The sequence below is a fragment of the Clupea harengus genome, chromosome 19, assembly GCF_900700415.2.
Source record: "Clupea harengus chromosome 19, Ch_v2.0.2, whole genome shotgun sequence".
NCBI classification, from domain to species: domain Eukaryota; kingdom Metazoa; phylum Chordata; class Actinopteri; order Clupeiformes; family Clupeidae; genus Clupea; species Clupea harengus.
In genome coordinates, this window is record NC_045170.1 from 11115118 (window position 1) to 11130458 (window position 15341).

The following is a 15341-nucleotide window of genomic DNA, read 5'->3' on the forward strand; positions in this document are numbered from 1 at the left end:
TCAAACCACTCAGAGTTCTACTCAGAGCCTTTCTTAAGAGCTTTTTGCTGGTAAAAGGGCTTAACGGGGTAAAGAAATTATCTCTAGAGTGTCAAATATTAGTATTAGCAGAGAACCTAAGAGTTCTCAGATGGGTCTTACAAACTGATTCATTAATACATGGTTCACATGGTTCACATGGTTCATAGCAATCATGACCCCAAAGATCACATGGATCCAGAATTATGTCAAAGTTAAAGTTGTACTGAATCTCTTTATGCTGACATTAGAAGCTTAGGCTTAATGCAAACATATGAGAGAAAGGTTTCACTGTTTCTAGTAATACTTCCACATATACAGTACTTCAGATTGATCTATCAAATATGTGATCATATTGCAGAAACGGGACAGAAATATTGTAGAAACTGAATACAGTGCATTGCATATCCACTCAATTCAAGTCTTTAATGCCTGCTCATTCCTTTGTTCTTCGTAGAGATGTTCAAACTCCTGGTTCTATCTCTTCTGCTTGTCAGCACAGCTCAGAGTAAGTATCTGTGCTTATATTCTGTACGTGTTTGAACCTACACACATTACATAGGTCAGCAGAGTCCTGTGAATGCAGATTTTCCTGCCAATCTCACAGTAAACTTCAGTCAAAATAAGGACCCATAGGGATCCTGAGAGAACAACATAGCTAACCTTATCAGTCTGTTTCAAGGCAGACTGTGTGGAAGGTGGGCGCTCTGGTCATGACTCACATGTTCTGGGCGCGCGTTCCCTTGTCTTCACAGATCCGCTGGATTTCTACTCTTTCTCTCTGCCCGTGGGCAGCGGGACTGGCACCGGCTTTGCCACCTCTGGAGAGGGACGCATCAGCGCAGTCAGGGTGTGGGAGCAGAACAACAACCAAATCACTGGGTAAACATCTCACAGTCCCCACAGAAATCCTGCATTCAATGATGGATGGAAATAAGAAGTGTTATGTTTTACATAGTATTTTCATATAGTATGTGAGATGACGTGTACCTTCAATAAATAGAAAATGGTAATCTTATTTTTTGTTCCATACATGTTTATTTAAGTTTAGGTTAGCACCGTAGATCAAGATTTTGACATTAAAAGGTTATTTATTTCTCTTTTATTTAATAATTTATTATTTATTTACTTATGTTCACTCTATGTAGGTTTCAGCTGAAGTATGGTTTCTCCTGGTCTCCTATCATTGGCACCAGCAACATCAACAGAGTGTCCATGACTCTCTTTGACGGCGAGGCCATAGTTCAAGTGTCTGGGAAGTACAACCCCAGCAATTTCATAGAGCAGGTGCAGTTTGTCACCAACAGGGGGCGTTTTCTCTCAGCGGGTCAACCCCAGGGGCTGTCCTTCAACCACTACCCGACGGACAGTGGCAGCGAGCTCCGCATCTTGAGCGGCCGTTTCAGCAGTGCTGGCATCACCTCACTGGGAGTGCACTGGGGAAGAGTGGACACCATGTACAACAGCAGCGCATTGGCAAATATGGAGAGCTGAAGCTATTGATAAAGCTAAGGAAGTGATTGTGAATATCTGTGTGAATGAGCATACTCTGATGCAGTGCTCTCTGTCAGACTGAAAGTCTTCAGACCTCAATAAATACATTTACATGGAAAAAGTTGTTGGCTTATGTTTGACTTCAATTTTCAACCTTTAACCTTATCAACATTCAACCTTTTCTATTTCTGTCATTATAAATGCTATACACTGTATTAATGCTATATTCTGGTATAATGTATTTTAAAAAGTTATGTGTAATGTGATCTCTTTAAGAAAATAAAATTGAAATTGAATGCATATTTCATTATCTTGTATTGTTCATACTGAGATTTAATATGAATAAATAAAAATAAATAATTAAAAAAAAAAAAAATCCCAAAATGTTAAACAATCCAAACAAGAGCAGCAGGAGAGATACAAAAATGTGAGGGCTTTTTACATGGCTCTCCTCAAACTGGTTAGACAAGTGAGTCATACAACTCAACCACACATGAAACCACACATACTGTATATGCTAGGGATCCCCATTAGTTAGACTGCATCTGATGGCAGACCATGCAGTACAAAAAAAAGATATATATCCAAACAGGTAAAAGCAGCAGTAGTGACACAAAAGTCTGGGGCTTTTTACATGGCTCATTTAAAACTGGTAATATTTATGAGATATATAACTCAACCACACATATGCTAGGAATCTCCATTAGTTAGATAGTTTGACTGCACCTAATGGCAGGTGAAGTATTAGGTGAATTGTGAAGAAGAGAAATCAGAAAAAAAGAAGAAAACAAAAACACAGAAAAAGGATGAATGAGAGTGGAAAAGGGGTAAGTGAGCCATGACGTGACGTGTCATGACGAATACCAAATGAAGACGAAGGCCAAATAAAGACGAAGGCCAAATGAAGGCGTTCAAACACATCCTGACCTGTGGACGGAGCACAAAGGCCTAATCTAATTGTCTCGTCAAAGGGGAAATCAGCTCAACATTTCAACGAGTATCACTGATCTGGTGCCTTGTGCATTTCACAATGCAACAGCGCACACAATGGAGAGAAGGGAAGGCGACTATCTGGCATGTTCTTTAGTTACTCGTCAACAAAACAAAAGACTCTGACACAAGTATCTTGTGTCAATAATAGACAGCCCGACAAGGAAGTGAAATGCTTACCTTTAATTGGCCTCAAGGCCAAGCTTGTTTTACTGGTTGAAAAAAAAAAACACAGTGAGTGAATGTATAATCACTAACACCTGCCATTGTCTCCTTGCTTTTGTTCCTTTTGTACTCACAGATGCAAATAAAATAACAATAATAAAAAGAAATCAATGAAAGAGTTAGGTGAAAATTCACTCAAGTTATCTCAGGACTCCAGAGTTGTAGATCAGTATATTTATTCAGTAACAATTGCAATCGGGCTCACTCACAGCACAAGGATGAAAGTCAAGCAATTTCACTAACATTGCACAGGGTTTATATACTTACTTAATTTTATCTAACTCTGACGCCATCAATGTTTCTAACGTTAGCAGGAATTGACACGCTTGACTAAAAGTTATTTTGTGTCATCCCAACTGTGCTAAATGTAATGCAAGGATGTCAGTTTTACACAGGGTCGAACAAGCACAGTTCGACCCTTCTTATCACCTCTGAGCTCACCCTAATATATGTAGACTAAGTGGTGTCAGCCCCTAATAATCTAAGATACACGCACACAGAAACACAGAAAAGCCATGTTTTTGCTTACATAAGCACATGATTCGTACGAGGTAATTATTAATACAAGGCACTTGATTAGTACATTCTTGAGTCACAAACAGTGTTTCGAAATTAATTCTTTCAGAAAGTATATTAAAGTAGATTTCATAAATTTCACTTTTAGTGGAAAATCAGTGGGTAAATAACAATACTTCTTCTTTTGTGTTCTACACACTTTTCAGTTTTTTTATGTTCTACTGAGAAGGATCTCCCAGATTATTGGTCTGATGACGCAGAGCAGAAGTTCAAGTCAATGATTCAGTTTCAGGTAATGTGCAACTAAGCCATTGTTTCATGTGTGTCAATGAAATATGTCAGACCCAAATACAATACCTGAAAACCCCCCACCAAGTCTGAGCATTGTTCTGTCGCAGACAGATGGAAACATTTCACAATTCACTAATCTCCTTTCACAGGTTACTGCCATTTTGTTTTGCAATTACAAGTAGAACAATGGATGAGCAACCAGCACTTGCACCACAAATATCACCATTCACTGAAAAATAGTATAAAAGTACGCTGATAGATGCCCAGTAGACACCACTCAGAAACTCCTTTTCAGACGCTCATATCCATCTTCTCCTTGAACTCTACACGCATCCAGAGACTCCTGCTCAGACGCTCAGATCATCTTCTCCTTGAACTTTACACTTATCCAGAGACGGTGAGTTTCTTTCAGACAAGCCGAAGGATATTTTAAAGCTGCGTCTTTACAAAATAGTTTTTTCATAAATAAATAAACATCAGCTAAACATACACAAATGACTGGCTATTATATAGGGCAATTCAAATACTGTCTGAAGACTTCTAGTTCATAGGTGAGACTGGTGAAGTTTATAAATGAATTATTCAAGGAGTAGGCCTAATTCTGGTTTGTTGTTCCCAGCTGACACCTTGATTTCACACTAGATTCGGATTTCACAGGCAATGGCTATTTGAAAACCTCCTTACTTAAAAACTTTAAAGAGTATATGACTTCCAAAGAAATGCGACTTTACTCGAACATGTATGTTCTTATTGAATGCTGTTATGGAGGTAATGTTCTCTCTTCTTACAGACATGTTCTCCCTGTTGGCCTTGTGTCTTCTGTGCTCCACTGCCTGGGCTCAGCGTAAGTATCTCTTACCATCTCTAAACAGGCTTCCCCCCGACCCCCCACCACCACACTGCACTCATAATCAGGTTATGACTGCCAGCACATGCAGTGAGTCAGGCTCACAGCGACAAATGTCGGCAGGAAGCGTCGGAGTGACACTGTCAAAGTGGCGCCGGGGGAACGAGCTGTGAAAGTGGGTGTTAATGAGGGTTGCCATGGAGACGGGTGATGCGTGTCCAACGTGTGATCTCTCTGTCTCACAGATCAGCCGGATCGGTACTCTTTCTCGGTCCCCGTGGGCAGCGCCACCGGAACCCGGTTTGCCACCTCTGGAACGGGTCGCATCACCGCAGTCAGAATGTGGGAGCGGAACAACAACATTGTCACTGGGTACGCAAACTTGGAATACTGTAGCCTGCTTAGCTGAACTGATTTAAATCTGCAAATTGAAGGACATTTCTTAGGCTGGACTTAAACCTCTCTAGAAGTGATGAGAATGACATGTCAGCCTCTCAACTAACAACTGATACAACTCTTTCAGATTTCAGCTGAAGTATGGCTTCGCCTGGACTCCTATGGTCGGAAACATCGGCACCAACCGTGTGAGCATTTCCCTCTTCGAGGGCGAGGCCATCGTCCAGGTGTCGGGAAAGTACAACCCCAGCAACTTCATCTACCAGCTGTTCTTCGTAACCAGCAGGGGGCGTTTCCTGGCAGCAGGCCAACCAACCGGCCTGTCCTTCAACCACTACCCCACCAACGCTGAGAGCGAGCTGAGGATCCTCAGCGGCCGTGCCAACAACGTGGGCATCACCTCCCTGGGAGCGCACTGGGGCGATGTGGATTCCATTGGGTATGAAATGCACATGGCAGGCAACACCACAAGCATGGCTCTGAACTAAGGGCCAGCAAACTGAAGCTGAATTCTTCCAGCTCCTTCCATTGTTATAACTTCTGCTATAACTTACATTCTGATGCACTGTTTCTTAACTAAATTTTAATTTAAATTTCTAAAGCCTACCAAGATCAAATTTTTCAGTAAATTACTGTCAAATGAATTACTTTATGTGATCCATGCAGGTTGTGGTTCGATGTAAAAAAATGCTATGAATTATTAGTTTACTACTGGGACTTGATGTTGTGGGATATGTGCACATTGTTTGGTCACCTCTGAGATGTTTGACATAGTCCTTGACAGTGATGCAATTTCTTATTTTAATCACATCAAATATATATTAATTGATGATTAATCAAAAGCTAGTAACATTCATGTTGTGTTTTGAAACATTGAAAAGTTTTAAATAAAAATCCTTTCATTCATCTAAAACTCACAAGGATTCATGACATTATTGACCCTACCTCCTGTATGAAATAAATTATAGTAAGTCATTTAACTTAATTTTACATTTGTTGTGTCTCCGAGTAATATGAATGGAAATTAATGATAAAGTTGTCATATGTCACATTTAAAGCAGTCAGTTGGATGTTTATATGAATAGGTGTCCATTTTCATCATTTCATCATAGTTTTTTATGACCCATGACAGATCGAGATGACACATCATATTAAATATTTCATTCAAGTTCTATTTTAAGGATCACATAAGAGACATTCTGTGCCAAGACTTTTAATCATGAGCATTATTTCAGGACTTTATCACAGAACAATCTCTGGTGACTTAATTCCAGTAAGAGTTATGCAGTTCTGAGCGTGGCAAAGGAGAGTTTTGAAGGAAGATTGATATCATATTATCATGTAGAAAGTTGCAATTCCCAAACTAAAATAATAAAATCAAAAACCAACAGAATGATTGAGAGACAAGATACAGAAATACACCAGAAGGTCACCCACACCCATTTAAATGAGGACATGAAGTTTAACCATTTCATTGCCAACCCATTCACAGAAGCTATTTTGGTGTTCATTTTAGCATCTCACAGCCTTGACAAGGTGAGCAGAGGATGTTAAACTGGCTCACAGAGGAAACATGAGTTTCTATATAAAGATATTTACTGAAGATATGCTGATGTTCATTGCAACAAGAAACACAACTTGTGGCTGTTCGGCACAGAATAAGCATGGTGTTATCTCACCTCACCCAAGGCAGACAGACTCATGGTCTCAATACACACATCATGTCCGACTAGTGGAAGAAAAAAGCGAAGAGCAAAACTGAAGTGTTTACACAGAACAATTTCAAAGTTTTAGCTACTTTCTAACCATGCATTTGGATGTGAAACACAGAAAAACTCCTGATGACAGAAGAGTGCCAGACATTTCAAAATTCCAAAAGACGGCCAGGAGGTTTGTAGCGTCCCTGAGATCAATTTAATTTATCCAAAAAGATCCTTCAAGAGGGGAGGTGCAGTAGAGGACAGGTGGGTCTTCATTCTCTTCTGCTAATCAGCAGTGCCATTGGTGGGCATGTTGAGCACGGCCCAGTGAGAGGCGATGGAGGATATGATCCCGTGTTGGTGGCCACCGCTCAGGAAACGGAGCTCGGCCATTGGATGGCTGGGGTACATGTTGAAGGTGAGTCCAACTGGTTGCCCAGCAATGAGGGAGCGCCCCCTGTTGGTGACGATCATCAGGCTGTAGATCCAGTGAACGTGCTTGCCGGAGATCTGAACGATGAACTCGTCGTCGAACAGCTCAATCTCATTGACTCTGCCGCCCTGGTTCCCCCCAACTGGTGACCATTTGAACCCATAACGGAGCTGGATACTAAAGAATAGGAAAACACAACGTTGGGGAAATGGAACTGACAATATAGAAAGTCAGAGAATTATCTGGTTGTTTGATAATTTCCTTTTGAACGAAAAGGCCCAAGAAGGCACTACGTAGCAAAAAAGCACTTGTCACAGGATATTTATTAGACATTGCTCAGTGTTCCATGACCAAATTCTATAATCTAACACGTATCTGACACAATACATATACAATATAAACACAAACACTCATCTGAATAGCTGACAAAAATTCCTGAAATTATGCAACAAAAAAACCAGCACATATGAAATGTAAAATAGTTCAAATATGTGGTTTCAGAATATGAAGACTGCTTAAATGGGTGATCTGCCAAGATCCCTTGGTTATTTTTATCACTCTCATAGATCTCGACAAGTGCTTTGCCTTACCCACGGACTTGTCTGTTATAATTCTCCCATGTTCTGACCGCAGTGATGCGACCCGTCCCTGTGATGGTGTAAGAGGTTCCAACCCCTGACCCCACAGCTGGGGAAAAGGAGAAGTACGAGGCTGGAAAGAGAGAGAACAAACCACTTGGTCACCAAGGACATTCCAATGAGTGGATCAACTTCCTCAGAATACATCACCTCCGTTTCTGTTCCTCTGTGGACCACAACACAATTTCTTTAAACAAATTACATATTCACCACCATTCAGTAGGTGAAAGAGATGCAGTTCAGTAGAGCGTGTGTGTGTGTGTGTGTGTGTGTGTCTGTGTGTGTGTGTGTGTGTGGGTGTGTATGTGTGTGTGTGTGTGTGTGTGTGTGTGTGTGTGTGTGTGTGTGTGTGTGGGGGGGTGTGTGTGGGTGTGTGTGCGCGCGAGCAAGGTGTGACACTTACGTGCAGCACAGGCTGCAGCCAGGAGGACACTGAGGAAAAGAAGAACCTGCATCCTGTGGGACAGAGAGCGTCAGAATTAACAATTTGAATTCATTTAATTTTAGTAATAACTGAATCAATGAATTCATAATGAAATGTGTAGTGTATTTACACTATTTACTTGAGAATTATTAATATACATGGACTGAAATGAGAAACAAATAGCATCGCTAATATGAGGGACTTACCTTGTTGACCTTGTACAGAGTCCAGGCTGTAATGAAAGGCATAAAATAAATGCATTGTTATTTTACTACATTAAATTATACAGTACATACACATGCATTATCCAGTGGATGATATTATGAAATGGTAATCATTATTTTTATATTTTTTAAGATTGTTTGCAAAGCATGAATGAGGGCAGAAGAACCAAAGCTCATACTGTACCACTGGTAAGTGAAGACAGGGGATGGTGGGCCTGCAGCAGGGTCAGGTCAGCACATGAGAAGCTGGAGACGAGTTCAGTGCTCCGGTTTCACTCACAATGCTCTCAGCCACCAGTGAACAGAGTTTTATAGTCTGCGGGCACGCTTGGCATTCCAGTTATTTGTTTATGTCACATATACCTGCTCAGTAATTCTTCTTCTTGGGGCCCATTTCCAGTACAAGAAAACCCAAAGAGCACCCACTGGTTTGACTAGTTCCAAGACATGCACAGAAAGAGAACAGAGATGGAAAAATGTTATGTGATTTTAATTACCAACAACTTTTCACAACTTCTCTCTTGATTAGGATAGCATCCATTCGCCAGACACAGCCGATGGAAACACACACAGACTCACGTTTTGTTTTAGCTGAACTTCCATGAATGCACCTAAAATATGGACATTTACATTTAATCATTTAGCAGACACTTTTATACAAAGCGACGTACAAAGGAGAGAACAATCAAGCTACGAGCAATAAAGACCTAGTGTAACAATAAATACTATTTTACATAAGAAATAAAAAAATGCAGGAATGTAACTACTGTAAGTGCGAGTTAAGTACTAGTTAGAGGAGATAGCATTAGAGGAAGGATAAAGAGAGGTATAAAAAGGAAGAGGAAGGTAGAGGAAGTGCAAGTTAGGAGAGGAGGTGCTCTCTGAAGAGTTGGGTCTTCACAAACTTCTTAAAGGTAGAGAGGGACGCCCCTGCTCTGGCAGTGGAGCTCGTTCCACCAACGTGGAACTACGAATGAGAATAGTCTAGATTGCCGTACTTGCACAGTCGGCAGTGCTAAACGACGCTCATTAGACGAGCGCAGCATCCTGGGGGGAACATTTGCCCTTACAAGAGCATTTAATTAGGTGAGAGCAGAACCAGCAATCACTCTGTAAGCAAGCATAAGTGACTTGAACTTGATGTAAGCAGCTACAGGCAACCAGTGGAGCTCAATGAGTAGCGTGGTGACGTGTGCCTTCTTCGGTTGAACGTCAGACGCGCTGCTGCGTTCTTGACCATCTGTAGTTGTTTCACCACACATGTCGACATGCCCGTAAGGAGGGCATTGCAGTAGTCAAGGCGTGAAATCACCTTGGTTTGTACCAGCAGCTGTGTGGCATACTGGGTTAGGTACGGCCTGATTTTGCGGATGTAGAATAGCGCGAAGCGGCACGACCGGGAGACAGAGGCAATGTGGTATGTGAATGTTAGTTGGCCATCGATAATGACACCTAGATTTTTTGCTTCTTTGGAAGGAGCAAGAGATAAGGAGTCAATATTTATATTGATGTTGCGTGTGTGGCTTGTTTGGCTGGGAAAACCAACAGTTCAGTTTTTGCCAGATTAAGTTGAAGAAGGTTATCCTTCATCCATGTGGATATATCAGAGAGACAATCCGAGATCCGCACCGAGACAGTGGTGTCATCAGGAGGGAAAGACAGATACAGTTGGGCATCATCTGCATAGCAGTGATATGAAAAAACATGCGAGCGGATGATAGGGCCCAACAAGGTGGTGTACATGGCAAAGAGAAGTGCTCCCAACACAGAGCTTTGGGGCACCCCTGTGGTGAGGTGGTGAGGTACAGACAGCTGACCTTGCCATGACACGTTGAACGAGCGCCCAGTGAGGTAAGATTCAAAGAAGAACCCATCTTACTGGACTGTGTGTGTAAGGGAGCATCTGTGTGTTTGGATGCTTCCTGGTGTCACTGATGCATCTGTTCACAGTCTGTAGTTTATAATGAAAAAGTAAGCAGTTACTCAAAATGACCCTATTTGCAACAGTTTATGAAATGCAATATATTGTAAACCGAGTAACCGTTTATCGGATCTTCAAATCTACGGGTCTGTCAGTGTTTTGTTATTTTAATGTGTATGTTGCTTACAGGTTTTCATTCTTTCACTCAGAACGGTCCGCATAAAAAATTGGTCTTGACCACATATAGCATCATAGGGATTATTTTAGGTTGAAGAAACTCCCAAATAACTTCTAATTTGCCATAACTTTGCATTCATATATTTTTTCAACCTTCTCATAGTTGCAAAACATATGGACAACTTTCAGGTAATTCCACAGATATCAGTTCTGATGTAATGAGAAAATTTGAGAAGAATAGTATACAACTTCAGGTCACAGGCTGTGGGCCATTTGTATGCATGGCAAACATCAACGAGTCAGTTGCTGATTTCTGATCTACAAATGTACAGTTACATTTCACATTCACCTATCAATATCTTTTGTTTGTCCAGCCTCTTGCCGGTAAAACTATTTCAGGTCATGATCTTTAGTGTACTGGTAATTCACAGTCCACTTCACTTCAGTAACTGTGAAACTGTGAGGATACCAGCGTCTGTATCAGCAAGCTATTTTAAGGAAGATAACATTCCTGTAGATTCCTGCCAATTTGCAGGAAGAGACAACATTTCCTTATCAGAAGCAGTCCTCTTCTTAAGTAATCATTCAATGTCTCTAATTTGCTACACTTTCAACCATTAGGTTTTGTCTGTTTTTCCATTAGGAAACATAAATGTGAGATGAAATAAGATGATTTACTAGCACCACACATTTGGAACCCTGAGACCTTTGACTGACTGTGATATGGACCGAGAGGATTATCTATATGATGCAAACAAAATAACGGCATTTATTTCATGTCGGCACGGAACAGATGGTCCTCAAGACTCCTCAAGGCATGCGCGGTGGAACTGGGTGAGCCTCTGCAGCATCTTCAACCTGAGCCTCCAACTAGGGAAGGTGCCTGCTCTGTGGAAAACTTCCTGCCTCATCCCCATCCCGAAGAAGCCGCACCCCAGTGAGCTGAATGACTTCAGGCCAGTCGCTCTTACATCACACATATCTAAGACCATGGAACGACTGCTGCTTCACAACCTCAGACCTCAGGTACGCCATGCACTTGACCCGCTGCAGTTTGCCTACCAGGAGAAGGTGGGCGTGGAAGATGCCATCGTCTACCTAATGCACAGGGCTTACTCTTATCTGGACAAGGGGAAAGGTGCTGTGAGAATCATGTTCTTTGATTTCTCCAGTGCCTTCAACACCATCCAGCCCCTCCGACTGAGTGACAAGCTCGTGCAGATGGGTGTGAACGCCCACCTGGTATCCTGGATCACTGACTACCTGACGGAGAGACCACAGTTTGTCAGGCTGAAAGACTGCGTATCTGAGACTGTGTTGTGCAGCACCGGCGCTCCACAGGGGACTGTGCTCTCACCTGTCCTGTTTACCCTGTACACATCAGACTTCACCTACAACACGGAGTCGTGCCACATCCAGAAGTTCTCTGATGACTCTGCTGTTGTGGGATGTATCAGGGATGGACAGGAGGGTGAGTACAGGAGCCTGGTGGACAACTTTGTGTAGTGGTGTAGGCATAACCACCTGCAGCTGAATGCCACCAAGACCAAGGAGATGGTGGTGGATTTTAGGAGGTCTCAGCCTCCTCTGCTACCAGTCTCCATCGGGGGTGTCAGTGTGGAGGTGGTCAAAACCTACAAGTACTTAGGAGTTCATCTGGACAGTAAACTGGACTGGTCAGCCAACATAGATGCCATCTATAAGAAGGGTCAGAGCCGGCTCTACTTCCTGAGGAGGCTGAGGTCTTTCAATGTCTGCAACAAACTCCTGTGCATGTTTTACCAGTCTGTTGTTGCCAGTGTCCTTTTTTATGCTGTGGTGTGCTGGGGAGGCAGCATGAAGAAGAGGGATGCAGGGCGACTAAACAGGCTGGTGAGAAGGGCAGGAGCTGTTGTTGGCATGGAACTGGACTGCCTAACATCAGAGGCGGAGAAAAGGACATTGAGTAGGCTGCTGACCATCTTGGACAATGACCACCACCCACTACACAGTACTCTAAACGGACAGAGGAGCATTTTCAGTGGCAGACTCCTGTCACTGTCATGCTCATCGGACAGGCTGAGAAAGTCCTTTGTCCCCAGGGCAATACAACTCTACAACGCCACGCAGAAGGGGAGGGGGAGGAAGATGGACTTCTCTGCATGAGTCTACCTCAGTCTCCCCTTCTCTTCTCAGCTCTTAATTTTTCCATCCCACTGTCCATCTTTTTATCTTTTTACTCTTTTACTGGCTATACTAGCCCATTGCACAGACTGTACTATTTATATCACTTTGCACTATCCTCACACACACAAGCACAAGTACTCAATCCTTGCACTATCCACACAAGCACATGAACACTATCTCTCTGCACTCTTTGCACTACTTTCCTCGTGAACATCAACACTGACACAACCAATGCACACCGTAATATCTGTATAATATCTGTATACACCCCACTCCCTGTGAACATGTTCTCCCTATGTGTATTGTTTTTCTACTGTGATTCTACTGTGATTTGTGTATGTATGTTTGTGAGTTAAGTTAAGTGTATAAGCTACTGGATGACCTAAATTTCCTTCGGGATTAATAAAGTATCCATCTATCTATCTATCTATCTATCTATCTATCTATCTATCTATCTACATTGAGTCCAGCTTCTCTCTTTTGTCATGTCTCCGGTGGTTTTTTACTTTCTCTCAAGGGTGTTTGGTACAGTCAACAATATATATTTAAATATTTTGTGCATTTACCATATCTGAATTCAAAATCCATTTAAAATGTAACATTCTGCCTGTAAACGGTACGTATCTCTGATCGCGTGGCTTATGTTTATCTTTAAAGTACTCAAGATTCAGCCTGTGCAGCTCGAAAGTGTAAAAGTAGCTTTCTGTCACCCTCCTCTGGCAATCAGGGTGAACTTCCAAAAGTTTATCTGCACACTGAGGACGCATGGATATTGGGGCTGTGACCTTTAACTGGAGTTCTTGTTCATTTAACAACATAACGAGAATGATCATATTCAAACACAGCCTTAATATCCAAGCTTTGCATTGTACACGATAGCTATTTAATAGCTACTTTCAAGACTGTTTAACATGTCTCAAGAACACACAAGCACATCCTAGTAGAAGGCCTTTCACATTTAATCCAATATTGACAGATCTAGATGACACATCATATTAATTATTTCATTCAAGTTCTATTTTAAGGATCACATAAGTGAGATTCTATGTGCCAAGACTTTTAATTATGAGAAGTATTTTAGGACTTTATCACAGACCAATATGTGGTGGTTTAATTCCAGTAAGAGTTATGCAGTTCTGAGCATGGCAGAGGAGAGTTTTGAAGGAAGATTGATATCATATTATCATGTAGAAAGTTGCAATTCCCAAACAAAAATAATAAAATCAAAAACCAACAGAGTGATCGAGAGACAAAATCAACAGAAATACACCAGAAGGTCACCCTCACCCATTTAAATAAGGACATGAAGTTTAACCATTTCATTGCCAACTCATTCACAGAAGCTATTTTGGTGTTCATTTTAGCATCTCAAAACATTGACAAGGTCAGCAGGCTTATGCAAATACAAGTTAGAGGATTTAAAACAAACTCACAGAAGAAACATGAGTGCCTATTTTAAGATATTTACTGAACATATGCTGGTCATTGAAACAAGAAACAAAACTTGTGGCAAAACTTGTGGTAAGGCACAGAATAAGCATGGTGTGATCTAACCTCACCCAAGGCAGACAGACACATGGTCTCAGTACAAACATCATATCCAACTGGTGAAAGAAAAAGCAAAGAGCAAGACTAAAGTGTTTAACCCTTCCAGGTCTTTAGGTAGTTTTAGCTACATTCTAACCTTATTGGATGTGAAACACACAGGGTTGGGAGGGTTGTGATTAATTGAGATTAATTTAATCGGTCGGAGAAGATCCTTCAAACTATAAAAAAATATCAATGAGAGTTTTAGGTGAAAATTCACTCAAGTTATCTCAGGACTCCGGAGTTGTAGATCAGTATATTTATTCAGTAACAACTGCAATCAGGCTCACTCACAGCACAAGGATGAAACTGAAGCAATTTCACAAACATCGCACAGGGTTTATATACTTACTTACTTTTATCTGACTCTGATGCCATAAATGTTTCTAACTTCAGCAAGAATAGCCACGCTCGACTAAAAGTCCTTTTGTGTCATCCCAACTGCACTATCTGTAATGCAAGGATGTTGAACACACAGGGTTGAAAAAGCACAGTTCGACCCTTCTTATCACCTCTGAGCTCACCCAAACATATGCAGACTAAGTGGTGACAGCACCTAATGATCTAAGTTACACGCACACAGAAACACAGAAAAGCCATGTTCCTGCTTACATAAGCACATATACAAAGAAATGATTAATACAAGGCACTTGATTAATACATACATTCTTAAGTCATGAACAGTGTTTTCAAAATTAATTCTATTAATGATTTCATGAATTTCACTTTTAGTGGAAAACCAGTGGGTAAATAACAATACTTCTTTTGTGTTCCACACACTTTCTGTTTTTTTTGTATGTTCTACTGAGAAGGATCTGCCAGATTATTGGTCTGATGACGCAGAGCAGAAGTTCAAGTCAATGATTCAGTTTCAGGTAAGGTGCCACTAAGCCATTGTTTCATGTGTGCTCATGGAATATGTCAGACCCAAATACAATACCTGAACTAAGCCATTGTTTCATTTGTGTTCAGACCCAAATACAATACCTGAAAACCCCCCACCAAGTCTGAGCATTGTTCTGTCGCAGACAGATGGAAACATTTCACAATTCACTAATCTCCTTTCACGGGTTGCTGCCATTTTGTTTTGCAATTACCGGTAGAACAATGGATGAGCAACCAGCACTTGCACCACAAATATCACCATTCACTGAAAAATAGTATAAAAGTACGCTGATATATGCCCAGTAGACACCACACAGAAACTCCTGCTCAGACGCTCAGATCCACCTCCTCCTTGAACTCTACACGCATCTAGAGACGGTGAGTGCCTTTCAGACAAGCCGCAGGTAAT

At 41.5% G+C, this 15341-nt stretch overlaps 3 protein-coding genes across 3 annotated transcripts; 2 read left to right on the forward strand and 1 right to left on the reverse strand.

The window, feature by feature from the left end:
• The first annotated feature begins 477 nt into the window (after positions 1–477).
• On the forward strand, positions 478–2318 carry LOC105904897 (zymogen granule membrane protein 16-like). The gene is made up of 3 exons (XM_042710731.1): positions 478–526; positions 690–900; positions 1167–2318. The coding sequence occupies exons 1-3, from the start codon at positions 478–480 to the stop codon at positions 1510–1512; spliced, it is 606 nt and encodes a 201-aa protein (XP_042566665.1). The 3' UTR covers positions 1513–2318.
• Positions 2319–4271: 1953 nt separating this feature from the next.
• Positions 4272–5265, forward strand: LOC105904896 (zymogen granule membrane protein 16-like). Its single transcript, XM_031586674.1, has 3 exons — positions 4272–4302; positions 4627–4753; positions 4905–5265. The coding sequence occupies exons 1-3, from the start codon at positions 4272–4274 to the stop codon at positions 5263–5265; spliced, it is 519 nt and encodes a 172-aa protein (XP_031442534.1).
• A 1497-nt stretch (positions 5266–6762) lies between these two features.
• On the reverse strand, positions 6763–9466 carry LOC116225085 (zymogen granule membrane protein 16-like). Its single transcript, XM_031586675.1, has 4 exons — positions 9393–9466; positions 7952–8004; positions 7501–7621; positions 6763–7087 (listed from the first exon to the last, which is right to left on the reverse strand). Exons 1-4 carry the CDS (start codon positions 9464–9466, stop codon positions 6763–6765), a joined length of 573 nt encoding a protein of 190 aa, XP_031442535.1.
• Positions 9467–15341: the final 5875 nt, after the last annotated feature.

Bases quoted from the DNA above. Each gene is read 5' to 3' on its own strand.
- LOC105904897 (XM_042710731.1), top strand. From the start codon at position 478: ATGTTCAAACTCCTGGTTCTATCTCTTCTGCTTGTCAGCACAGCTCAG. The intron at 527-689 runs GTAAGTATCTGT...TAACCTTATCAG, and splicing joins GCTTGTCAGCACAGCTCAGA to TCTGTTTCAAGGCAGACTGT. The intron at 901-1,166 runs GTAAACATCTCA...CACTCTATGTAG, and splicing joins AACAACAACCAAATCACTGG to GTTTCAGCTGAAGTATGGTT.
- LOC105904896 (XM_031586674.1), top strand. From the start codon at position 4,272: ATGTATGTTCTTATTGAATGCTGTTATGGAG. The intron at 4,303-4,626 runs GTAATGTTCTCT...TCTGTCTCACAG, and splicing joins TATTGAATGCTGTTATGGAG to ATCAGCCGGATCGGTACTCT. The intron at 4,754-4,904 runs GTACGCAAACTT...CAACTCTTTCAG, and splicing joins AACAACAACATTGTCACTGG to ATTTCAGCTGAAGTATGGCT.
- LOC116225085 (XM_031586675.1), bottom strand. From the start codon at position 9,466: ATGTCGACATGTGTGGTGAAACAACTACAGATGGTCAAGAACGCAGCA. The intron at 8,005-9,392 runs GCACACGTCACC...TCTGTCCCACAG, and splicing joins CTGACGTTCAACCGAAGAAG to GATGCAGGTTCTTCTTTTCC. The intron at 7,088-7,500 runs GTAAGGCAAAGC...CCTATTCTTTAG, and splicing joins TATAACAGACAAGTCCGTGG to TATCCAGCTCCGTTATGGGT.